The sequence below is a fragment of the Lagenorhynchus albirostris genome, chromosome 13 (assembly GCF_949774975.1).
Source record: "Lagenorhynchus albirostris chromosome 13, mLagAlb1.1, whole genome shotgun sequence".
Taxonomy (NCBI): Eukaryota; Metazoa; Chordata; class Mammalia; order Artiodactyla; family Delphinidae; genus Lagenorhynchus; species Lagenorhynchus albirostris.
Window position 1 is genome coordinate 74,374,276 of NC_083107.1, and position 23,948 is coordinate 74,398,223.

General features: G+C 58.8%; 1 protein-coding gene across 1 annotated transcript; it reads left to right on the forward strand.

Moving 5' to 3' along the window:
• The first annotated feature begins 46 nt into the window (after window positions 1–46).
• Window positions 47–23,429, forward strand: SDC1 (syndecan 1). The gene is made up of 5 exons (XM_060168735.1): window positions 47–362; window positions 19,699–19,780; window positions 20,693–21,174; window positions 21,776–21,911; window positions 22,035–23,429. The coding sequence occupies exons 1-5, from the start codon at window positions 297–299 to the stop codon at window positions 22,202–22,204; spliced, it is 936 nt and encodes a 311-aa protein (XP_060024718.1). The 5' UTR covers window positions 47–296; the 3' UTR covers window positions 22,205–23,429.
• The last annotated feature ends 519 nt before the right edge of the window (window positions 23,430–23,948 follow it).

Here is a 23,948-nt window from a genome sequence, read left to right on the forward strand (position 1 = left end):
GGGGCTAGTTTTTGCAACGGCTAAGGGCCTGCGGCTTTATTATAAGGCGGAGCTCGGCGGGAGAGGTGCAGGCAGGAGCCGAGCTGAGTGGGGAGGAATCCAGCCGTAGAAAGCGGACTGCAGCCGGCGGACCCCGCAGCCCTCGCCTAGGACAGCCAGCCGCGCGCTGGACATCGCTCGAGGGAGCTGCGCGCAGCGCAACCCGCGGAGCCGACCCGGAGCCCCGTGCAGTCTGGGCAGCGCAGCGCAGCCCTGACTGCGCAGCTCGCCGCGCTCCAGCCGCCGGTCCGGGCAGCATGAGGCGCCCGGCGCTCTGGCTCTGGCTCTGCGCGCTGGCGCTGCGCCTGCAGCCGGCCCTCCCGGTGAGTGTGGCCCGGGGCCGGGCTGGGAGGCGGCGGGAAGCCGGGGTTGGCAGAGCCGCCGATGTCGGCGGCTGCACGTGGAGGGGGAGGGGAAGCGGGGACTTCCCTTCTTCGCGCGCTAGCCCGGCGGGCCCCGGTACCCGGAGACCCGAAATCAAGGCTCCCGCCTCAATTACGTCCGCCGTCGGGGGGCGCCGCACGGGTTCCGCCGCTCGGGGCGGAGACCCGGGGCCCGCGGCGCCCAGCGGAGCGGAACCTGCGCCGGGGCTCCGCGCTCAATTAGGTAAAACGGTTCCACAGGCGAAGAAGCCCGCCAGCCTGCGGCGGCGCCTGGGGTCGCCGGCTCCCACCCGGTCACCCCGGGCGCCGCGGCGCCGGCTCCCCCGCCTGTGACCCGGGAGGATGCGGTGATCGCGGCAACTACGCCCCGTCCGCGGACCCTAATTCAAACCAGACTCGCCGAGCCTCGGCTTCTGGCCCCTCGGGCGGAGGCAAGTTTGGGCGCAGCGGTGTCGGCGCTGGAGCAGGCGGGCGTGTTCGCTAAGGAGCCCCAGCCAGGGCTGCGAGGGGGACTGGGGCGGGCGGGCGGGCGGAGGCGGGGTCCTCGGCTGTCCGTTGGCTGCCCGAGACGAGCCGGGCCGAGCTGGTAGAAGGAGGTTCCGGGAAGTTGGCCCCAGAATGCTAGAGACCCGCAAGAACCCAACTTCTGGGCTGCTGAAGTTGTGCTGCCCGGGGAGGGACGCGAGCCGGCGCTGGGCACCGCCGCGGCGCGCGGGCAGCTTCCCCAAGAGTGGACCCGCGAATGGCTCTTCCCCTCCCCCGGCCTGGCTTTGTGCTGGAGCCGCGCCGAGGGAAGGCGGGTCCCTTGGCCCGCCCAGTGGAGCTGGAGGAAAAGGGGGACAAATGTGGAGCCCGAGGCTGGGGGGGAGGCCTTTGGGTAGGACTCCAGCATCCACCTTTGGCGAGGGGTGAGTCCCCTCTGTAGAGGGACCTGGCCGACAAAGAGCATCCCGAGGGTCCCCAGAAAGTGATCTCCCGCCTCAGCCGCAGTCCGCTGGCCCGCCTTCCCCAAAGGGGGCGCTTTGTTCTCGGCCCCTGTAACCCTTTCCTGGGAACCGCCCCGCAGCGCCGTCCCTAATATGGGCTGGGACCTGGGCTGCCGCCAGGTGTCAGCCCTGGCCGCCGGGTGGTCATGTCCATCCCCCCCAGTCCCCACACCCATTGCTGGAGTCCCGGGGTCCTCCCCGCGGGCCGGGTCTGCCATCCCCCGGGATGAAGAAGGGAGGTGCGGACCGAGGGGCTCTTCCCGTGCCGGAAGTGGCAGTCTCTGGCCAGCACATCTGGACGGCTCGACTTCCCTAGCTCTGGCAAAAGGAGGCACGTGGGAGGGGAAGGAGCGGCTGCCGGGCGTGGGTACTCCGGTCCTCCACTTATAATGTATTATCTGGACAAGTCTCTCAGCAACGCCAACCCTCTGAAAGCGGGTCCCTCCATAATGATAGTAGCTCCCAATCATTGAGAGCCTTGCGGTGTTTTGCAGGGTCTGGCTCAGGTGAGGTGCTTTTCAGGCTGATCTGTGAAGTGCCCTCCTTGCTTCCCAGGTGACTGTTAATGCTTGGAAACATTTTGGAATCCAGGAAGGGGTCCCTAATGCCACTTGAATTGCTGATGAGTTGGAGTGTTCATGTGGGGTGCCCTATCTGGGGGAGCCATGGGGAAGGACAGGATTTCTGAGCTGGGTCTCCACAGCACGCCTGGCTTTTAGGTCCAAGAAGTTGGCAGCTGGCTTCCCCTTCACTCTTGAAGAGTATGGCTTCTGTGGCATTCAGACTGCACCTTGAACCAATAGTTAATACTCTGGAGAAGAGGGTGAAGGTGTTTGGCTTACCTCCCTGGCCCACCTGGCCTTTCCTGGCTGCCCCACTCTCTCCAGGCACAAGATGGGGCCTTAGCAGCACTCCGCCTATTTCCAGCCAGAATCAGGAGTGCTGGTGGTGGTTCCTTTGCTTGCCTTAGGTGAGGCTGGCATTCCTGAGCGGGGATCCCAGAGCACCTTTTAACACGGGGAGGCAGATGGGATTAGAAATTCTCTGTGGGCCACGTTTCCCAGACTTTTTCTGTGTGCTGGGAAGAAGCAGATGCTGCATTTTTTTTTCTACCCTAGAAAATGTGATACATTATGGAAAGGCAGGGCAGTTGAGTTTCAAGGGGGAAACGAGGAAGGGAGGGAGGCTCATTAGAGCTGTGGTGGTAGGAGGGCTTCCTGGAGGGGGTGTTTGAGCTAAGGCTGAAAGCACTAAGCTTTGGGGTCAGACACTGGCTCAGAACTTAGGTTTTTGTTTGTTTGTTTATTAAGTTTAGTTTGTTTTCTCTTTCCCAGCCCTGTCCTCTCCCTTTTATAGTGGCTGTCCATATTTGGTTCAAAGTGGGGGCACAAAGTACCTTCCCAGAGCCCTCTTCTGCTCTCTTACTAAAAGAAATAAGGCAGTGGGATTTGCTGAAATAGGAGGTGTCCACTGGTTGCAGAAATCTGGCTTCTCCCAGGGTTCACTTTGGCCCCAGTGGGAAGCAGGTCAGAATCCCCTGGGGATCAGTGAGGTAGGGTATGATCCTGGGCGCCTGACTTTGGACAAGGAAAGGCTGCTAGGGCAGGAGGTTGCTCAAAACCACTCCCAAGAGACGAGAACAGGTTTGTCTAAAAAGGTTTCTGCGTGGTTGTGTGTGTGTGAGATTCCCATGGTCTTTTGTTTCTGCCATGCAAGAAAAATTGCTTGTTCTGGAAAGTTATTTGCTGTTTCCTCTCTTTCTCTCTTCTCTTTCTTGAAAGGCAGAAAATCCCTTTTTGCCTTAATTATGGGGGCTAGTAGAGACATTTCCCGACGGCCTGGCGGAGTGGGTGGGGCTGGGGGAGGCATTAACTTCCTCTGCCTGGGCTCGGAGCCTTCTGGAGGTGATGTCACTCCTGGCTTGAGCTCCACAGGGAGGGTGGGGCTGGTTTAAGTCTCTACCTGTGGCTCATAGTGGGTTCCAATAAAACCTCATTAACCCAGATTCGTGGGGAGAGAAATAAGAAAGGGAGGGAGAGGAGCCTGGAAAGAATTAATGAAAAGCTTGAATTTTGGAGTAGTTTATAGAGGAATCTTTTTTATTGCCGCAGAATTTTGGATTCTGAAGTCTCTTGAGAATGAGATATCCTTGGTATCCAGGTTTTTTCAGAAAGCTAAGAATCCTTATTACCCTCAAAAATATTCTTACTTTGGGCGGGACTCTGAAATATTTATTTCCCTTCCTTTATTAACGAAAGACTACTAAGCATAGTTAAATCTCTGGATGCCAGGGTCCTCATAGCTGTCACCATGTTAGGTTATGGCGTTTGTCTCCCGGGTTTATTGAGCTCTGAAGAGCACTTTGCCCCTGGCCTGGTGCCCTTCTGTTGGTGCACTTGGGATTCTGGTTTGCGTTTTTTCCTCTTCCATCCCTGTCTGATAGCAGCCAAAAGTGACATTTGTGGGCCTGAGTATAGCAAGCGGCTTTTCAGTTCAGTTCTAACTGGCACTTTTCTCCAGCAGTACTAAGAAGCTAGTCAGATTTGTTAGAATTATTTCTAAGACAAGAGTTTTCAGCACTGAGTAAGGGTCTCACCTGTGAGCAATGACCTCTGTGGTGTCCTGATAGTACCTAGAATAACAGAGGCTGTCAAGGGAGGTGCTTATGGGCTCCCTAGGGGAACAGATGTCAGTGACCTTTGGAGTAAGCACCTGACGATGACCCCGTGTTCCAAGTTCTTCCCCCTGGCTGAAGTTGTAAATGACTTGTCAGTCATGGGTAGCCTGGACCCAGAAAGGCTAACTCCGTCTAAATCCTGGTTGGCAAGGGCCCTCATTCCTTTTTTTTTTTTTAATTAATTTAATTTCGTTATTTTTGGCTGCGTTGGGTCTTCGTTGCTGTGCGCGGGCTTTCTCTAGTTGTGGCGAGCGGTAGCTACTCTTCATTGCGGTGCGCGGGCTTCTCATTGCAGTGGCTTCTCTTGTTGCGGAACACGGGCTCTAGGCACGCAGGCTTCAGTAGTTGTGGCATGTGGGCTCAGTAGTTGTGGCTTGTGGGCTTTAGAGAGCAGGCTCAGTAGTTGTGGCACACGGGCTTAGTTGCTCCACGGCATGTGGGATCTTCCCGGACCCGGGCTCGAACCTGTGTCCCCTGCATTGGCAGGCGGATTCTCAACCGCTGCGAAGGGCCCTCTTTCTTAGCTTGGGCCCTGTCTCTATTTTTCACACTGTGTTTTATTCGGGTGGCAGTGCACCCATACTGTTTGGCTGGCCAGAAACAGCTTTGGGTGAGGTAGAGCCCCCGGTATTGGGTCTCTGCTCCACCACTAATGTACCACGTAGTCTCAGGCGAGTCACTTCACAGCCAAGTCTTGATGTCCTGTGTAAAGAGAACATCATACCTGTTCTCCTCGTCCTGATTCTTTCATTTGCGTATTCATTTCATAATGAAGGTGTGAAAGTGTTCGGTAATGAAAACGCCAGAGGAAAGTTAGCTGTTAATAGAATTAGGATCACCTTTCACTGAGTGCCTGCTGTTGGGTGCTCAGTGCTTTTCCTGCATCCCTATTTCATATTTACCCCAAACCTTTACCATGTATGTCATTGTACCCATTTTGTGGATGAGGCCTGCAGAGGTGAGCCCCTACAAGGGGCCGACGTGGGAGAACCAGGATTTGTACATACGTGTGTGCATATGTGTGTGGCGTGAAGAAATTGAAGGACTGGCAAGTCTCCCCCACAAACCCAGCATAGGAGACTGGCTGAAACCAGCAAGGTTTGCCCTTGTGCTTGTCCCCAGGGCAACAACCAGCCTGCACTGACTTTCATCATGGACACTGGGGAGACATTTGTGGAATTAGTAGATCTTTTTTTAAGCCTCGAAGCCGGGCACCGTGGCCCCAGTGGGGCGACCAGAACCCAGGACTCGTGGCCCCTGTGCTGGGCTCACCTCCCGGCCCCTTCAATGCCAGGTCCCGCCGCCGCTTCAAGAGCAGACCCATGAGGAATTGTCATTAAGTGCTGGAACCCTGGGATTTCTACAGAACAAACAATTTCCTGATTTCCTTCTTCTTTTCAACAACGAATTTTGGAGTCTTGGGTTGAAAGCCGCCCCTTGAGGGCCTGCGTAAGTGTGTCTAGAGAGAGGGAAGGGGATTAACGGAGGCTGTGGAAAGAGGGCTTTTGGCACCAGGATCCTGCACCCTGGAACAGATTCCGTGCGGTGTCATTTCCCTCTCAGCTGTTCCGGCAGAGGTTGGGTGTGTATCCTGGAACCTCCCTCTGAACGGCCATGAGTGCCCTGGCGGTGCGGAGAGAGGGCAGGCGTGTGGGCATCCCCTCACCCACGGAGGCACGACCCTGCGCTCGGGGTCACTTCAGCAACTACGCAACTTCCAGCTCCAGGTGGATGTGGGGAGCCCCCTCCACTGCCCCCCAGAAGGGCTAGCTTTATCTGTGTGGTGTTACCACCTCTGCCTGTCCTTGGGATGCTGACATTGGGTGGGGAGTCAGCACTAGAAAGTCCCCTGCATTTCCAGGTCCAAGGCAGGGGCACCTGGTCAGCTCCCTGGGGCTTGGTACCCTGCGGGGGAGCGGTGCAGAGGAGGGGTGGCACGGGCCAGAGTGGTCTAAGCTTTTTCTGGAAAGGGTCCTGCTGCCTGTCATGCCGTTGTGGGTTTGGGGAGCCAGCGGTTCTGGCAGGGCCTCAAGGCTGTGGAGGCACTGGGCAGTCGTGGGGCTCGGGGCCGTCGGATCAGGAGGGGGAAGGTTTGAGGGTCTCTCTCCTGCGTTTATGGCTCTGTGGTGCTGCCTAATTATATGAGAGGCTGCTCTTCCTCTGGCCTTCAGCCCTGGGAAGAAACTCCTCTGCCCAGTGACTCACGTGAGGGTTGCAACCCCACGGGAGGCCGTGTGTGCGTGCGCACGCTGCAGGGGTTGCAGCTGTGACTGGGCTTTGCTTGGCCCGTCAATTTCCCCACTGGGCTTCCCCGCAGGTTAGGCTGCAGTCTGAGATTTTGGGAAACCTGGTCACCACCTGTCTGCCACTTCCTCCTCAGAAACCAGGAAGCTGTCTTCCTCCCTCCCTCCCTTTTTAACTGCAGCTCTTCCTCTATCCCGGGCTTTAGAAGAGTCTGCGGAAGTTATTCCTACAGACGAGGGTGGCCAGGACCCGTGTCCCACCTAGTCTCAGTTTAATCCTCCGTGGTGTGACTTGGGCAGGTCCGCGCCCCTCTGCGTCTCAGTTCCCCTGTGCACTCAAGGGGCCCCCCTTACCTGCTTCAGCTCCAACAGCCATGTGGTTGCAAAGAGACCTTGTCCTGGGGAGGGTGAAGGTGGCACTGGGGGGACCTAGCGGGGGCTCAGAACCCTCCAACATTATTCCTCTGGGGACTCGAGGGGGCACTGCCTGCCTGAGGGCTCGTCTGTGGGATGGGAGTCACGGCAGGCTGCTCTTGGAAGAGGTGGGCTTAGGGCTCAGTATGGGAACCAGAGGTGTAGGGAGGCCCCTGGGCAAGGTCAGGCTGGGGGTGAGGGCCGGGTGATGTTCTCTGCACACGCCCAGGCCTCCTGGCCACCTGCCCCAGGTCCGCTCATCCGCAGGAACGGAAGCCGCGGCGGGCAGATTGTGGCAGTGGGGCAGGCAGGCGCACTTATCGCTCCACTCATCGGCTGAATCATGGTGCCAGGCCCACAGATCCTCCCCTGAGACTCATCCAACCAGCTTGTCCCTGAGCCCACTGTGTGTGAGGCAAGACTAGGGCTCGGGGGCCTGGCTGCCAGCCCCGACCCTTTTTACCGCTGAGTGACTCTGGGCACGGGCCTCTCTTGGGCTCAGTGAGTCCACGTGTGAAATGGGAGTGCAGCTGAGAGGCAGAGGCGAGGTCACACCTTTGGATGTTGGTGACGTCTCGTCTCGTGGCTGTGTCACAGGGCTGGTGGCGTCTGGGTGGGGCCTGCCTCTGCTCCTGCTGCCTCAGGAGAGTTCTGCCGCAAGCATGGGGGTTGGGAAGCCTACCTGGCTTGACCAGATCTAAAGCCCAGAGCCTGGCTGCCTGCCGTGCGCACAGCCCTGAGCAGGTGGGGAAGGGTCCACGCCTGGTCCGGGGCCGCGTGTAAGAGAGGGTGGCCATTACTGGGACCAGACAGCAGGGTCGGTCTGCGCAGACAGGCCGGGGGGCAGTGACAACCAAAGGTCATCCAGCCTGAGAAAGGGTTCATCCCAGAGCCCCTCCCATCAGGAACTCAGGCCGTAAGGCAGGGCATTTTCTGTGTTAGGGCAGGGGGCCCCCCCGATGGAGGCAGCCGGAGTGGCGGAGACTACCAGTCCCGCTCTGGGACCCCTCTTGGGCTCCCTTCGTCTCCGGAGCAGTGCAGGGACTTGTCCCACCACGGGGCGTTGAATTCACAATCTTTGCCGCTTGGGCTGCCTGACGCTTCCTGTGGCCATGCTGGCCCTCGTTGGGTGCCTTCTGCCCCCAGCAGGCTTAGGTGACGGGGTTCTGGGGCCTGGCCCAGGGTGGGTGGGGCGTGGGGAGGTGGGGGGGAACTTCTGGAGGGCCGAGGTGGCTTGTCCACCCCAGCTCCTAGCACGTGCTGGGCCCCGGGAGGCCTCAGGAGGACCTGAGGACTTGCACTGCTGTTCCCATGTCACGGCTCATGACCGGGCCGCGTCTGACCTGTTTGGGGACTTGACTGTGTCAGTCCCGTGGCAGGGGCTCTTCTTTCCAGGAGCTCCTCAACACCCCTGCTGCCCACAACACTGTCCGGGGCCTTGGAGTCCCATCTCTGGGGAGTGTCCCGGATGGACATGTGGTCAGGTTTGGGCTTGCAGGGTGTTTCAGGAACCTCTGAGACTATAGTAGAGGCTGAGGTCACTCCAGCTTCTCCCGGAGAAAACCACTGGGGGCCATACTGCTGTCCCTGGTGCCCACACTCCTCCAGGATGCCGTGGGGGGAGGGCCTGGGCAGCACGACCTCCAGGCTGGCCAGGGCCTGCCGGGCTGGGAGAACGGGCCCGCTGGGGCTGAGCTGAGATCCTCGGGTGCTGCCCCTGCCTCTCCTCCCTGCCCCCCACAGGCTCTGGGGAGCAGGGGACAGGGGTCGGAGGGTGAGCATAGGTGCAGAGTGTCCCTGGGGCAGGCCTGCTTGTTGTAAAGTCCTGGGAGGGCTCCGGCCAGGAAGTCGGCCCTGAGGTCTCCATGGTGACTCTGAAGGAGCGGCTGAGGCCACCTGGGTTCTGTGAGCTGTGTGAAGAGCAGAAGGCCCCCAGCCTAACCCCCCCTCCCTTCCACCCCTCTGTGGGACAAGATCGTCCTTCCAGAGCCTCATCTAGGGGCTGGGCGTCCCGTGGATTCCCTGGTCCAGCTCTCCTCCCAGGGTAGTGGCGGCAGCCCGAGCCTGGATGTCTGAGTCTGCCTGCCTGTGGAGTGGATTTGGGGCCCCGTCTGGGGTCCTGAAACCTTGGGCCTGGGCAGGCGAGGTGGGACCCAGAACTGGCAGGTCGGTCTGCCTTGGTTAGTCCTACCTGGGGCTGGCGCAGAGAGGGGTGCTGTGCGGAGGCCGGGAGAGCACAGGTCGTGGAGTCTGGCCGGCCCACATCATTACCAGGCTCCACCGCTTCCTCCCCGGAGCATCCTGGGCAGGTTTCGGCACCTGCCTCGAAGCTTCAGTTTCTTTACACGTTTAATGGGATTTTTTAAGTCCTGCTTCGGAGGGCTTTTGAAAAGATCCTGTGAAATAACCTGTATGGTGTGATTGGGAGCCTCTTCCTTGTCTGGGCTCAGAGGAGCAAGTCTGGGAGAGCTTTGGGGCTGACGCTGCTTAGGGAGTCCCCTGGGGAGAGCCCCCTGTGGCTGTGGCTGGGGGGAGGGGCACAGTCTGACCTGACCTGTGTAGTCGTCACTCAGTGTGAATGGCCAGCTGGTCTTACCCCAGGGTGCTGATGTAGCAGGACCTACAAACACGGCTTTGGCCCCTTCTCAGAAATATGAGCCTTCCCTGTCAGGCCGGGCTTTGCTCGCCTCTGCCTGAGCCTTTGCCAGGGGCCGGCTCCTGCCCCGAGGAGGTGTGGGCTAGGCCGGTAAGCAGTGGCAAGAGGCCCGGTGAAGCTAGATGCCGGGGTACCTTGGGGGGGTGGTCTCAGGCCAGCTGAGCAGGGCCCCCTGGCTGTGGGGGACCCATGGTCTGTGCCCAGAACTGCAGACTGAGGGGTGCCCTGGAGTGGGAGCGGGGCTAGGCTGCAGGGTGGAGGGGGTGGGGGAGGGGAGGGGAGGGGGAGGGGAGGGGGAGGGCCCCACCCCTGGGTCCTCCTTCGTTCTGCACTTTCTCTTGTGCCGCCTCCAGTGGAAATGATGGCTGTTTTCTCCCTGAGGGTCAGAGAGCCCGCAGTCCTCCCTGTGATGGGGTGGCTAACTGCATACCTGCTGGAGCAAGACTGCCTGGCCCCAGACCCCCTCTCTAAGCACTTCAGTGGCTATGTGCCCTGGGACAGATGACTAGTCCCCTTTGCCTCAATTTTCTCATCTGTAAGATGGGTTTGCACTAGAATCTAAGGTTATCATGAGGTGTAAATGAATTCATTCAGGTAAAGTGCCTAGACTAGTACCGGGCACGCAGTACTCAAGACGTATTAGCCGTGATTACTATTTTCCCCCCAAGACCTAATTCCGAGATTTCTGTTGTTCAAGTGACCCCCCCCTCCCCAAGCCCAGGTCAGGTCCTTGGGTTTTTCCTTCCGCCCCATGACTGTCCTGAGTCCTGGGCAGGTGTTAGGGCTTCTTCCCCTTTCTGGGGTTTCTCTGAGTTCATAAGACTGGGGCTGCATCCACGGTCCTCCTTTTAACTGCCTTAGCACCTACTGTGTGCAGAGGCTGCCAGGGCCTGGGAACTCAGTGCCGGGCATTTGAAGCTGTGCGAACCTTCTAGCCATCAGGAAGCCACTGGAGGAGGGCAGCCTGACAGTGAAGGGGCCCAGGCTGCTTTGCTTCTTATTGGCGGGGGTCCCACCAGTAATCTGGGAATCCAGCCTATTCAGATCTGGCCTTCACAGGAAATTCTGCCTTCCATCACTCAGGCCGGAAAGTACCAGCTCTGCTCTGCCACTGGACCCCTTCAAGGACACTCTGACCTTTCTTTGTCTTTGCCTGGGCTCCAGCAGCCTCAGTGCCTACTTGGTCTGAATCGTACTTTATCCCAGAGGCAGGTTCCCAGACTAGCCCATTATTCTTCTGGACGTGGGAGGAGAAGCCATGTACACCTGGTGGCTTAAGCAGGAGCAAAGGGAATTTCGTCGTTCTTTCTTGGGTATGGGGTTGGCTGGCAGCCACATTGTGACACAGGTTAAAAAATTTGCTCTTGGCATCTTTCAGCCTCCTTTTAGCAATCCTTTCCCATCTTCCAAAGCCCCTACCCATCCCCAGTGCCCCAGTTCCAAAACTACCCGTCCCCCATAGAGCTAGTTTCTGCTCTAGTGTGAGTGACTAGCACCCCTTAGCCCTCCCAGTGGCATTTTCATCTTAAAAGGGATACTCTGTAACTGCACGGACACTGCTGGGGAGATTTGGAGGATAAAGTTCTCCCCCTCCCTCCACATACACACAGCTGGCGCCCTGACCAGCGGCTGCAGGTGTGTCAAAAGCTGCAAGTTTCTGCCTCCTTGAAACTTGAAGACGCTTTATTTAGCCAGATCAGGGGGAGGATGTCTCTAGAAGCCCATATGCCAGACGTGTCAGGCCCCCAAGCCAGGCGGAGTTTGGGGATTAATCAGCTAGAGAGCAGCTCCGGGGGCCCTCGTGGGGTCCGACTCGGGGATCCTGCCTGAGCTTCTGGCCTTAGCTGTCTCGTTGGGGCAGCCAGGGCTGGGGTGGGGGAGAGGCTCTGGGGGCTTTGGCTGCTCATTCTGTCCCCGTGGGTTGACAGTTGCCATCTCCAGAGGCACTTTGATGTGGGACATCTCCAGCATCCTGCCTAGGCCTTCATGCCCTTGGGAAGCGGAGAGCGGTGACCCTGAGTCCCTGTGATCAGGTACCCCTCCCCCCACTTGCCATTGAGGGTCCTCCCCCTGCTGAGTGCCATGTTGGTGGCTGGCTGCCCCTCCAGGGTGGGCCTTGAGTCGCCATCCACAGACTCGGGACTCGGACCCCCCTTGCGACCTCTTGGCCAAGCCCCTGTCGTGCAGAAGGGCAGCCTGAGGCAAGGTCTCTTCAAGGTCATCCAGTAAGTTGGAAATAGAGCCCAGGTTTTCCAGTACCAGGTCTGGTCACTCTACCTTGGCCAGCGCTTGTCTGGCTCCCAGGACAGTGCTGGGCACAGAGGCTGGCTGGGCCGGGCCAGGCGGCCTTGCTCAACGCCCAAGTGGAATCCTACCCTGCCCGGCCCAGGTTCTGGCAGGTGGGGAAAAGCAGAGGAACTGGTCTTCCAGCTCCTGGCCTCACACCCAGCCCTCAGCTGGGCCTGTTCTAAGACGAGCCTCGGCACGCGGGCAGTGAGGCAGGCGCCAGCTCTCCGGAGGGGTGGGTACGGGGGTGCTGGTGGCAGCTCTGGCCTGGCTTGGGCATCGGGGCTAGAGCTGGCTGCCAGGATCCCCCCTCCTTCAACACAAGCCTGACCCCTGGGGTGCTCCAAGGGAGAAGGGCTCCATGACCTTGACCTCGGGTTTCCCTTGTGAAAGCCCTGACGTGTAGTGCCCTGGGAAATGCTACTGCAAAGGGTCTTTAAGCCAAGTGTGGATGGCGTCCTGCACCCTGGCCCTGTCCTGGAATCCCCCAGAGCAGTGAAGTCTGTCTCCTAGGGGCAGGGTGGGAACAGCTGAGGTGGGGTTGTGTGTGTGTACGGGGGGGGGGGGGGGGGGGGAGGGAAGGGTGCATGCCCAGGAGGTCCCCTGAAAGGCCTTCCTCCTCAGGGGGCCCTGCGGGTGCCCTCACCGATGCACGTTCTCAGGGTGCGGGCAGAAGAAGCCCCCTCTTCCCTGCCTGTCTGTTCCCGGGCCCCTCCCGCCTTGAGCTGTACCCATCACCCCTCTGCAGGTCCCAGCCTGACTTAGTTCTTGGTGAGCTGATAAATCATCATGCCTGTCAGGCCAGGAAATGCTGATGCTGCCCCGAGGCGCCGGTGGGGCCCCTCCCTCCTGGAAGTAGAGGGGGTGGGGGGAAGATTTCAGGGTCTTGAGGCCAAAGCCGGGAGATCCGGGCCTCTGCAGTGGCCTCCCTGGCAGCTCCCAAGTGAGGAAAGCGGCGTTCAGAGAGGAAGTGATTTCTCTGCCACCACCGTGACCTCCCGGGCTAGGGGGAGCCCAGCGTCTTCCTGGGCCCTGGGCTGCGGTCCTGACCTCCCACCCACCCCGCCATGGCCGTCTGTGGCCAGTTTATCACCCCCACGCCACCCTGGCCTCACTGGTAAGGAATTGGGGCCGCAGGGCCCAGCCTAGCCTGTCAGAACCCTGAGAGGGTTTAGGGCTCTTCAGCCATGTGTTGTCCAGGCGGGAACCAGGTCCAGTGAGAGGCAGAGAGCTGCCCAGGCCCCCCAGCAAGGGAACAGTAGAGCAGGACCTCCGCCTGGGGTGGCCCCCCCGGTCAGGGCTGTCTTCCCCCGGCATCCTTAGCTCTGGTCCCTTCCCGGAGACCCTTGATCCAAGATGCTTTGGCCCGCTTGGCCCCTCAGGTCCGTGCTTAGGCCGTGTTAGCAAGGGCTGAGGGCGGGAGTGCAAGTGATCCCCCCGAGGAGGGAAAGCAAGAGTCGCAACCCCCACTCTGCTGCCGGGCACCAGGGCGTTTGGCGGGCCGCGGGAGGGGGCTGGGTATTTGTAACATTCTCTTCCCCCGCCACCCCTAGGCGGGCAGGTACCCCGGGCCGATGGCCCCGAGGCTCTGCAGCTCCCCATCCCCTCTCAGCTCCTTGGCCTCGTTGGTGGTGCCCCCCACCCCCACCCCAGAGAGGGCATAAGCGGCTCTGCGCGGCTCCCGTTGGTTTCAGCCTGGTCACTGCATCAGGCCAGCTGAGGGGGTGAGAGTTGCCCGGAGAATCGAGGAGGTCCTGCTCGGCCCCGGGCAGGCAGGATGGAGGCTCAGCTCAGCTTCAGGACAGTCGAGTGTTGCTTTTCTTTGTTTCCTGTTTCTAGCACTACTGGGAATTGAGGGATTCTCCCAGCTCTGCGGCGAGGCCTCTTCCTCAGACCGGGCAGGCACCACAGTGTACTGACTATAGAGAATGGATGTATCAGAAATGTAGAGAGAATGTTCTAGAACTTTCTCGGATCACTTTGGCCCTAGGACTTGTTTTCGGGGCTACCTGGTACCTCTTCTTTGAGCACTGGACCTGAGTGGGGCTGGCGGGGGGGGGGTCTTGCCTCCCCCAGCTCCCAGGCCACTTTGGGTGAGGCCTTCTCCTGTCCAGACTGTCGTTCCCCACGTGCAGTCTGCAGACCACCTACAGGATATGGAGTTTGCAACATGCAGAGTCCAAGGCCTTTGCCCCAAACCCCCTGAATCAGCCTCAGGGATGGAGCTTGGAAGACTTCATCTCCAACAGTCTCCTGGTGACGCTCAGGGACCCCAAAGAAGAGAGCCCCTGGCCTGGAGGCAGGTGATGGTGTGAATGTCACCTTGGCCAGTTTGGCATCTTGACACACAGGTTGGGGCAAAGGCTGAGGTTCTGTAGCCCAGACACCTCAGCCCCCAAGAGTTGTGTGGGGTTGGGGGAATCAGCTCTTTTCCCTTAGATCCGTAGATCTGACCAGGAAACTGAGGGGGGTAAAAAAGATTTTTAAAAACCATGAATCTCATTTAAGCCTCCCGAGGATGCCTGCTGTTGGGTGGGATTTTGGTGGGATGGGAACGAGGGGTGTTTATCCTGGTGTGATTGTGTGGCCCGCCTGCCTTTATACGCCTCAGCCTGGGCTCATGGAACAAATTGGGCCCCTACCCTCCACCCGCTGCCTTCAGCCCCAGCACGGGCGCCAAGGCTGGCTCCTTTCACAGGGAAAGGCTGTGACCTGGGCATTGTGACAAGGGGCAGCTCTTTATCCTTGTGGATTCAGTGACTGAGCTCCCACCACGGCAGCCAGGGCTTCTATCGCTACACCCAAGCCTTACAACCAACAGATACCTAAACCTCCCTTTCCCACTTGGCTGCGGAGGCTGCCACACCAGTGAGGCCCCAGCGTCGCCGAAGTTGTGACTCAGGGCCGAGCGCTGTCCTAACCTCTCCGGGGTCTGGCTGGAGGCTTCATCTGCCGGCCCTAGCTTCCCCAGTGGGGTGACCCTCTGTACCCCATCCTGTGCAGCTCCCCCTTCCAGAAGCGTCCTGGAGTGGGAGCTATATACCTGGGAGCTCACCAAGGCCAAGACGAGACCGTTTCTTACCCTCTCTTCTCCCCGAAACCCTTGGATGACGGCCCCTGAGCTTTGAAGACCATTTCTTACCCTCTTTACTGTCCAAGGACCTTGCGTGATATTGTACTTAGGCATGTGACCTCAGTAATACTTTTTTCTTTTTTTAATTTATTTATTTGGTCATGCCAGGTCTCAGTCGTGTCAAGTGGTCTCCTTAGTTGTGGCATGTGAACTGTTAGTTGCGACATGCATGTGGGATCTAGTTCCCTGACCAGAGATCGATCCCGGGCCCCCTGCATTGGAAGCACGGACTGTTAACCACTTCGCCACCAGGGAAGTCCCTTCAGTAATGCTTTTTAAAGGATTTGTGTTTATCCATCACTTAGAGCAAGCAGCGGGTAACACACCAGTGATTCAGGGTGTGGGTTGGAAACCAGAGGTCTTTGGATCTGATGGCTGCGGGTTGATGGGGTGCTGGGGTCAGGGGTCAGACAGGCAACCTCTTCAGTCAGCCTGGAGTTAGAAGCCCTTCACCTGAACATCTCTGAGATGCCCACTTGGTATCCTGACTTGTGACCCTCCCAAGGAAGTTTCATGCTCATGCCCAAGGTGTCTTGGAGGGATGCTGCAACACAGCCCCAGGCCCCCTGGGCCAGCCTGGGCAGAGGTCTGCTCAGATGGAGGTGGCCCTCCTATGGCCAGTGTGGGGTGAGAGATGGCAGGAGTGGGCTTGAGGCTGCCTTCTTGAAGCTTTCTCTGCCAGCCCTCTGCCCACAGACTACCGACATGCTCTTGGGGATGGCTGACAACCTGATGATGGAGACCCTTAGCCCCTGGTAGCCCTGACCCTGCTTGTCCATGCCATCCTGTCTCCACCTCTGAAGCTGGGCTGGCATCTTGGTCTCCCCTGCTGGCAGGGGTCAGGAACTCTTTTTTTTTTTTTATGGTTTGCCTTTTTAAAAATTTATTTATTTATTTAGGGCTTCATTGGGTCTTCGTTGCTGTGCGTGGGCCTTTCTCGAGTTGCGCTGAGTGGGGGCCACCCTTCGTTGTGGTGCGTGGGTGGCTTCTCGTTGTAGAGCACGGGCTCTAGGCGCACAGGCTTCAGTAGTTGTGGCTTACGGGCTCTAGAGCACAGACTCAGTAGTTGTGGTGCACGGGCTTAGTTGCTCCACGGCATATGGGATCTTCCCAGTCCGGGGCTCGAACCCATGTCCCCTGCATTGGCAGGCGTATTCTTAACCACCAGGGAAGCCCAGGAACTCTTACTTGGTGAGGATGACATGCTCATCCCATGGCTCCTGGGGCCTGTGGTGCATGGAGGAGATTTAGGCAAATTTCCCGTAAAACAGCTGGACCATCAGGGAAGGTGGTTCTTCAGGGCAGGGGAGAGAGAGAAATGGCAGGTGAAGGGAACAAACACTGCCTGCAAGTCTGCAGATACTTCACTGCCCGGTGACCACTGGCAAGGCCCTCACCCTTATCTCTGGGAGATGCTGATCTCAGCCCTGCCTGCCTCAAATCAAAGGGATGGAAAATGCTTCCAGTGTCAGAGCAGGCCTCCCTCCTCTCACACTCCCTTTCCTGCTCCGCCAGACCCCTGAGCCCAGGTCCTCTCTCGGGGTGTCCTCCTCACACCGCCCCAGGTGTGGCCCGGAGACCAGTGTGGCTGAGATGAGATGGGCTGGCCGTTCCTCTCGTGTTCCCTGTCCCCCAGCCTCCACGTGTCTGCCCCCCGACCTGAGCGAAAGATGCCGGCAAAACCGGGGAGGCCCAGGCTCTCACCTACACAGAGAGCCCCAACAGGTTAGCAGTTTCCCAGGAGAAGGGCTTCTCTCAGAACTAGGTAAGACTTTGAATCTGCCCAGTCCCTGAAAACAATTTGGGACAATTTGGCTTTGGCCTTTCAGGCCCTGGGCTTCCAGGATCTGCGCTGTGTGTGGGAAGGACCAACTTGGTCTTTGCCCTGAGCAGACCAAAGGTGTGAACATCTAGACCCCCTCATACGGCTTTTGATTTGTTGTACAAAAAACTGATTTTCCTGGGCCTTACAGAGGTTAAAGGGCCCCATTACAGGTACAACTGGCTTGCCTTTGTCTTCCCAGGCTGTTTGAAGTGGGTTCCAAACTGGGCCAACCCACCCCTGGCATCCCTGAGTTGTGGCCAGTGTGGTCTCAGAACAGTGTCGGAGGCTGTGCCGAGGAGAGCCCCGTTTGGGGCCTTGGAGGCAGCCGACCACAGGCTCTTAGCACAGCAGGCCTGCTGGTGAAACCGGAAGTCTCACCCCAAACTCCAGAGTCAGCTGGCACCTGTGAGCCAAGTTCAACCTCAGCAGTTTCTGCTAACTTCCTCCCTGGAGGGCTGAGGCTGTCACTGGAGGTTCAAGCTGGAGGTCTGGGAGATCACTACAGCCTATCCCCTTGGTGGAGACCCAGCCCCAAAGGGGAGAGGCTGCCCTGAGGCCTGGGAGCTGGTTTCAGGGGAGAAAGTGTTTGCTTAAGAGCTTGTTGTATAAACAAGATTGCGATAAGATGAGGGAACAAATTGTTTTCAGGGACTGGGCAGATTCAAAGTCTTACCTAGTCCTGAGAAAAGCCCTTCTCTTGGGAAACTGCTAACCTGTTGGGGCCTCTCTGTGTAGGTGAGAGGCTGGGCCTCCCTGGTTTTGCCTGCATCTTGGGCGATGCCTCCGAGGTGGACGGGGTCCTGGTGCACTGTGTTCTCTGCAGAACTCAGTGCCCCCGTCTGTGAAACAGGGCCTGGCCCCCTGCTCCAGGTCCAGCTTTCTGTCCAAGGCTGGGAATTGGAGCACTGCCACCTAGGGTCTCCTCCAGAGCTGTGAGGGTGTTGGGCGAAGTGAAGGGGGGTCTTGATGAGTGTGGGTGGGGCGTGTCCCCTGAATGCTTGTCCCCCTCAAGCTGCCCTCTTGGGAGCATCTGCTGTGGGCCTGGGGCAGGGGTATGTTAGGGTGTGGGTACCCACTCTGCACCTGCCTGGGGGACAGTGTTCTTTGTTACTGGAGGGGGTAAGCTTTGGGGAGGCGAGGGTCAGCTTCCACCGAAGCTCCGTGGAGGCAGGACAGGTGTTTGAAGGGCCACCTGGGGACAGTACAGACAGGACGTGTCCTGAGGCGCAGGTGGAGGCCAGGGACTATGACTGTGCATTGCGGACGGGCCGTGGCAGCTCATACAGGCCCTGCTGCGGCCAAAACTTTTCTCTTGGGGAGCGGGGGGCCGGTGGAGAGGGGAGGAGGTGTAGTGTGGGTTTTGTACTTTCAAAGGAAGCTCAGTGGTATTTCTAGCCTCACGGTTTCTACACGTTTCTGAAGCTTCCCTCTGACCTGGGCCCTTGGAGGGAGCCCCCACCTGATCCAGCTCTGCCTCAGGAGGCCAAAGGTCTTGCCTGTCCCTCCCTGCCCTGCTGCGCTCAAGAGGGAGGCCCCATGGCCCGTGGCCAGGACCTGGCGAGGCCTCTTGGGCTGAGGAGGCCCATTCCCTGGAGCCCAGCCTTGGGCAGGGCCTGCCCTCTGACAAGCCTGCACAGAGCTGCCCGTAAACTGGCTCCCTTCTGCCCCCTCTTCTCCTGAAACCCTACCAACCTCCACGCCCCCTCCTCCTAGACAGGCCCCAGAATCCTCTTCCTCAGGCTGAGTGGCTCTTACTTCCCCAGCTTAGAGCAGCCACCACTGGTGGTGGGTCCCTTACTGCGAACCAGGCTCTATTAGGTTCTTTTCATGCATAACCTCTTTAAACTTCTGCAACAGTCCTGGGATGTAGATACTACTGCCGTCCCCATTTTACAGATGGGAAGACTGAGGTCGTAGGAGGTTTAATGATGTCCTCAGGGCCATTCAGCTAGTAAGTGGCAGAGGTCAGGGGGGCTTGCAGAGCCCATGTGCTCTGAACTATGCTGTCCTGCTTTTTCATTCGTTCTTTGTTCTGGCCCTTGACGCTGGGACTGCAGCACAGGGTCATTTGGGTCAAAGTCTTGTTGCTGAGCAGGATACTTACGGCTACTCTTCCTGCCACCTGGCTGCTGGGTCCTCCCTTCCCCACCTGCTGTCCTGGAGCCGGTGTTAGGCGTGGGGGCGGTTCCCCGCGCAGGCCAGCCCGGCTGCGTGTGGTGTGTCCTGCCTCCGCCTGGCCCCACTCGCTGGCCCTGCTGGCACAGCCCCTGCTTCAGGGCCTGGGTATGTGTTTGCAGTCCGGCACCTGCAGCCTCTTAGGCTCGGCCAGGCAGGCAGCATTCCTGGGGCAGCTCTTCGCACACAGGGCCCATCCCAGGCTCACAGACCCTTTGCCTCCTTAGTGCAGGGTCCCTTCTGGATCAGCCTCATCTATCCCCAGGCTGATGGATGTCCTGTCCTTCCTTCCCCAAGTGGGTCTGGACCCAGTTTTTCCAGTGGATGAGAAAACAGGCTGAGTGTGGGAAGGAGCACTGTGGCCAGGCCTGCCTCAGCACAGACAACTCACCCTGGGCTCATCCCTGCCCCTCCCTGCCACGGGGCCCTGGGTGTCCGCACCCTGGCGCTCAGCATGCCTGGAGGCGGCCTCCCTGGAGCCACGTGGTCGTGATGTTGTTCCGGGGGGCCCTTGAAAGCCCCACTCTTGGACCCTGAAGCTCCCTGGTCAGTGGCCTCCGGGACCTGATTCTCAGTGTAGGGTGGGCTTTGGTCCCAGGGGGGCCACAGTCTCTGTTCCTGCCAATGGTGTTGTCTGTCTGCTCCTCTGAGAGGTCTGGGGCGCCCCGAGCAGACTGAGCTTCTAGGGGGTGTGTGTGTTGGCGGGGAACCGAGGGTTCCAGAGCCACACACGAGGGCTTCCTTCCTGTGCTGTGTGGAGTGGTGTGTGTGTTTGGGGAGCAGGGGGGTGCCTGATTTACCCAGCTACCTAGGATGGGGACCCCACAGTAGCAGGGCCCAAGCCAAACCTCCACTCATATCCTTTTCTGTTCATTTTCCAGCAAACTGTGGCTGTAAACGTGCCCCCCGAGGATCAGGATGGCTCTGGAGATGACTCCGACAGCTTCTCTGGCTCGGGCGCAGGTGAGCGGGCTGGGGGTGGCGGTCAGACAGCCCCCCTAGCTGGGCCAGAAGGGTGATGCCAGGGAAGCGAATGGGGACCGTGCTGCAAGGAGAAAACATGTGTGGGTTGAGGTGGGAAGGGTGTGGATTCCACGAGGTCCTGGGGGCTGCCTGCTGCAGACAGACTTGGGCTCGGGTTCTCCTTTTTAACTCACTGGGGAATCTTTGGAAGGTGATTTGACTTCTCCAAGCCTCTATTTCCTCATCTGTACAATGGGAATAACCTCTTGACTTCATAAGGCTATTGGGAGGTATTAGGCTGCACAGAGCCTAGTGGGGTATAAATGTGCCTTTATCTTCCCTATTTCCCCTTTCCCTGGGGGAATGAAATCCTTGAGCCTAGAGGTGGTCAGGGAGGCTCTCTGAGGAGGTGCTCTTGAACTAGACCTCAGAAGAGGGCTACAGTCATCCCTGGGGAAAGTGGCCTAGGCAGGGGCCCGGGAGCTAGGACGTGAGACACAGGCCTCTGTACTTGGGAGGCTGGGGAGAGGGCAGGTGGATCAGGGAGGGGGCCAGAGAGGTGTGTGTATGGGGATATGGCGTTCAGCCCCTAAGGATGCCCCCATCCCCCAGGGAGCGGGCTTCAGCGGTCGCAGGAAAGATCCCTTCCCAGATGGCTCCAGAGACCGGGCTGTCCCCAGGCACGTGCAGCAGAAAAGGGCAGCTTTGCTGGTTCATTTTCCAAAGTTGAGTTTCGCCTTAGCTAGCTCTGCCCCAGGAAACACAGCTTCTCACGAGAGGAAGGGTTTGCTGTGCTGGCCTGGAAGTCAAAGCCTCGGGTCCTCGGCCAGGCCTTCCTCATGGCCTGAGCTTGGCTGGCCTTGATGTTCAGGGGCCTCCCTCACCCCACACGCTGTGCTTCTGGCCCTGCAGGCGCTCTGCCAGATATCACCGTGTCACAGCAGACCCCCTCCACCTGGAAGGACAAGGGGCTCCTGACGGCCACGCCCACGGCTCCAGAGCCCAGCCGCCCGGATACCACGGTCACCTCCACCTCCATCCTGCCGACTGGAGAGCAGCCTGAGGGGGGCGGGCTGGTGCTCCTAGGAGAGCTGGAACCTGGCCTCACTGCCCAAGAGAAGGAGGCCACCCACCCACCCAGTGGGACCACGCTGCAGCCAACCACCCACCGGGCATCGACAGCCAGAGCTACCACGGCCCAGGGGCCTGCTGCCACCTCCCATCCCCACAGGGACGTGCAGCCTGACCACCACGAGACCTCAGCTCCCACAGGTCACGGTCAGCTCGAGCCTCAGGCTCCCAGCGTGGAGGATGGGGCTTCTGCTACCACCGAGAAGGCTGCTGAGGGTGAAGCCCCCACCCAGCTCCCAGAAGGAGAGGGCTCTGGCGAGCAGGTGGGTGTCGGCCCGCTGTCATCCTCTGCATTTCCAGGGACGCCGGGTGGCCAGTGGGTAGGGTGGCCCTTAGTGCCTGGTGGGGCACAGTGCACTGGGTGGGGGGCACTGGCCTGGACACGCGGCACACCCAACCCCCTACACCCTGTGAGCACATCGTAATCACCTCAGTGAAGGCAGTGTCCCGAGGTCCCATCCTCTCCCACCCCCAGGGCTGAGCCCAGGGCGGGACAGACTAAGTACGAGACCAGTGCAAGAGAGCCGTTCAGGATCCCCGAAGAGAGGGCTTCCTAAAACGCACGCCTCTGCGGCGAGTGTGGAAGTTCCACCAGGTCTTATTTTCTGTCTTATAGCATCGTGGTAATGTTACACTTTGCACTAAAATGAGCCTGTTTATTTTCACATAAAAACGTGGGCTTTATATCACTTGATGGGATACCTTTGCCACAGTCCAGCAGGGTCCAGTGTGATGTGGCGAGAGGGGACTGGGTCGGGGTGTGTCTGAGCTGATGGCAGAGGTGACCAGGGAAGCTGGGAGCGGACCTGGACGCAGCCTTCGTTGTGGTCGCCCAAACCTGATCCCATACCTGCCCTCCCCTAGGACTTCACCTTTGACGTGTCGGCGGAGAACTCAGCCGGGGCCACTGTGGAACCTGGCCAGCGGAATGTGCCCCCAGGGGATCCCGGGGCCACGGGGGCCTCGCAGGGCTTCCTGGACAGGAAGGAAGTGCTGGGAGGTGAGTTTTCTCTCTGGTGGGTAGGATGGGGGGCGGGGGGCTGTCTTTAGCTCTGGCGGGGCCGCCACTCAGCCCAAGGAGCAGCCGAGCTCAACTGGCCTCTGTCCTCCCCACCCGCCCCAGGGGTCATTGCCGGAGGCCTCGTGGGACTCATCTTTGCTGTGTGCCTGGTGGGTTTCGTGCTGTACCGGATGAAGAAGAAGGACGAGGGTAGCTACTCCTTGGAGGAGCCGAAGCAAGCCAATGGCGGGGCCTACCAGAAGCCCAGCAAACAGGAGGAGTTCTACGCCTGATGGGGAGGGTGCCCCTCCCCTCCCCCTGCCACTCGCTAGGCCCCCACTTGCCTTTTCTGTGAAGAACTGCAGACCCTGCCCTCCTCCACCGCGCCACCTTCCTGGCGCACCCAGCCCCACCGGCGGCCCCCTCCCCGCGGAGTCCTGGGCGTGCCGGGGAGAGGGCTCATCTCCGCTTCTCTGACTTCTGCCTGGAGACTTGGGCACAAGGGCTTTCTCGCATATGACCGACCTTTCCATCACAGCCGGCACCTGGCAGCCCACCACGCTGACCCAGTTTCTCCAAACCGGAGCAGCCCATCCCCAGGCCTAACTCTGGAGAGAAGGGGACCCCGCTGCTCGGGACCCGGATGGCTGGAAGATGCTGTGGCTGAGGGCTGACACGTCTGTAGCACTTACTGGTAGAGACCAGCGGGCCTGGCTGGGGGTGTGTCCCGCTGAGTGGTGGGGACAGGAGGTCAGGGCTCTGTCAGAATTCACTTTGTTTTGTGGAGAGGTCTAATTTAGGTGTCAATTTGTTTTTGCACATGTTTCCTCTAGTTTCTTTGTTTATAGCCCAGTAGACTTCGTTACTTCGGAGGTAAGTTAAATAAGTTGATTTGGTTATCCCCCATCCTGCTTCCCTAATCTATGGTCAGGAGACAGCATCAGAGTTAAGAAGACTTTTTTTTTTTTTTTTTGGGGACTAGGAGAACCAAATCCAGAAGCCAACATGTAGGCTTAGTTCGTGTGTTGTCTGTTGAGTTTGTCCCTCACGTGTGCAACAGGGTATGGAATGTCTGTTGGGCGGCCCTGTTGGTGGGCTGTCCCATCCTGGCTGCCGCGGGTGGTCACCTCTTTGAGCAGTCGTGCCTGTGTCCATGAACTCGGGGCCAGGGCCAGGGCCCAAGCGGCTGCGATGCTGGGGAGCCTGTGTGAGATTTGAATCCTGGAGCCTTAGGCTTGGGGATCGAGGAGAGTGGACCAAGCCCTTCCTTTGATGCCATCTCTGGGGGACACTTTCTCCTGGAAGGTGACGAGAGGGGTCTTGGCCCTACCTGCCACTGAGCTGCCCCACGAAGGACCAGGTTCGCTTCGATTGGCTCCTGTGGCCCGACTCTGGGCTGGAATCAGGAATGTTCCAAAGAGTTGATAGTCTTTTGCTTTTGGCAAAACTCTGCTTAATCCAATGGGTTTTTCCCTGTACAGTAGATTTTCCAAATGTAATAAACTTTAATATAAAGTAGTCACGTGAACTCTACTGCCTTTGCTTCTTTCTGCGCTGGTCTTGTGGCCGTGACCAGCCTTTTCGCTGAACGCCAATGATATTGGGAAACTTGGCTAAAAGCTCTGTGCCCTTCATCTTTCCCGTGGGGAGGGATTCTGGGGCCAGAGTCCCTCTGGTTTGTTTGTTTTTTTTGTTTTTTGTCTTTGCTGAAATTATTCTGGAGATCGGTAGGTTCATTCAAGGTTATATACAAGGCCTGATGTAGATTTCCATGTTGCCAAGTTCAAAGGACAGTCTCCTAAATGGTGATGAAGCTGTGTCGGCCCCAGTCCAGTTTGATCCGAGGCCATGTGCCCCATGGAGGCCTGGAGCCAAGGCCTGCCTCTCAGACACCTTTGCTGGGACCAGAGACCCCCAGCCCCGGCTCCTGGGAACTCCTGTGGTTGCTTATTTAATTTGACAACGTTCCAGCTGCTCTGTTGGCCGCTCCGAGAGGGGACCATCTGTGATTCGGAGAGACGCCCTGCCCAACGAAGG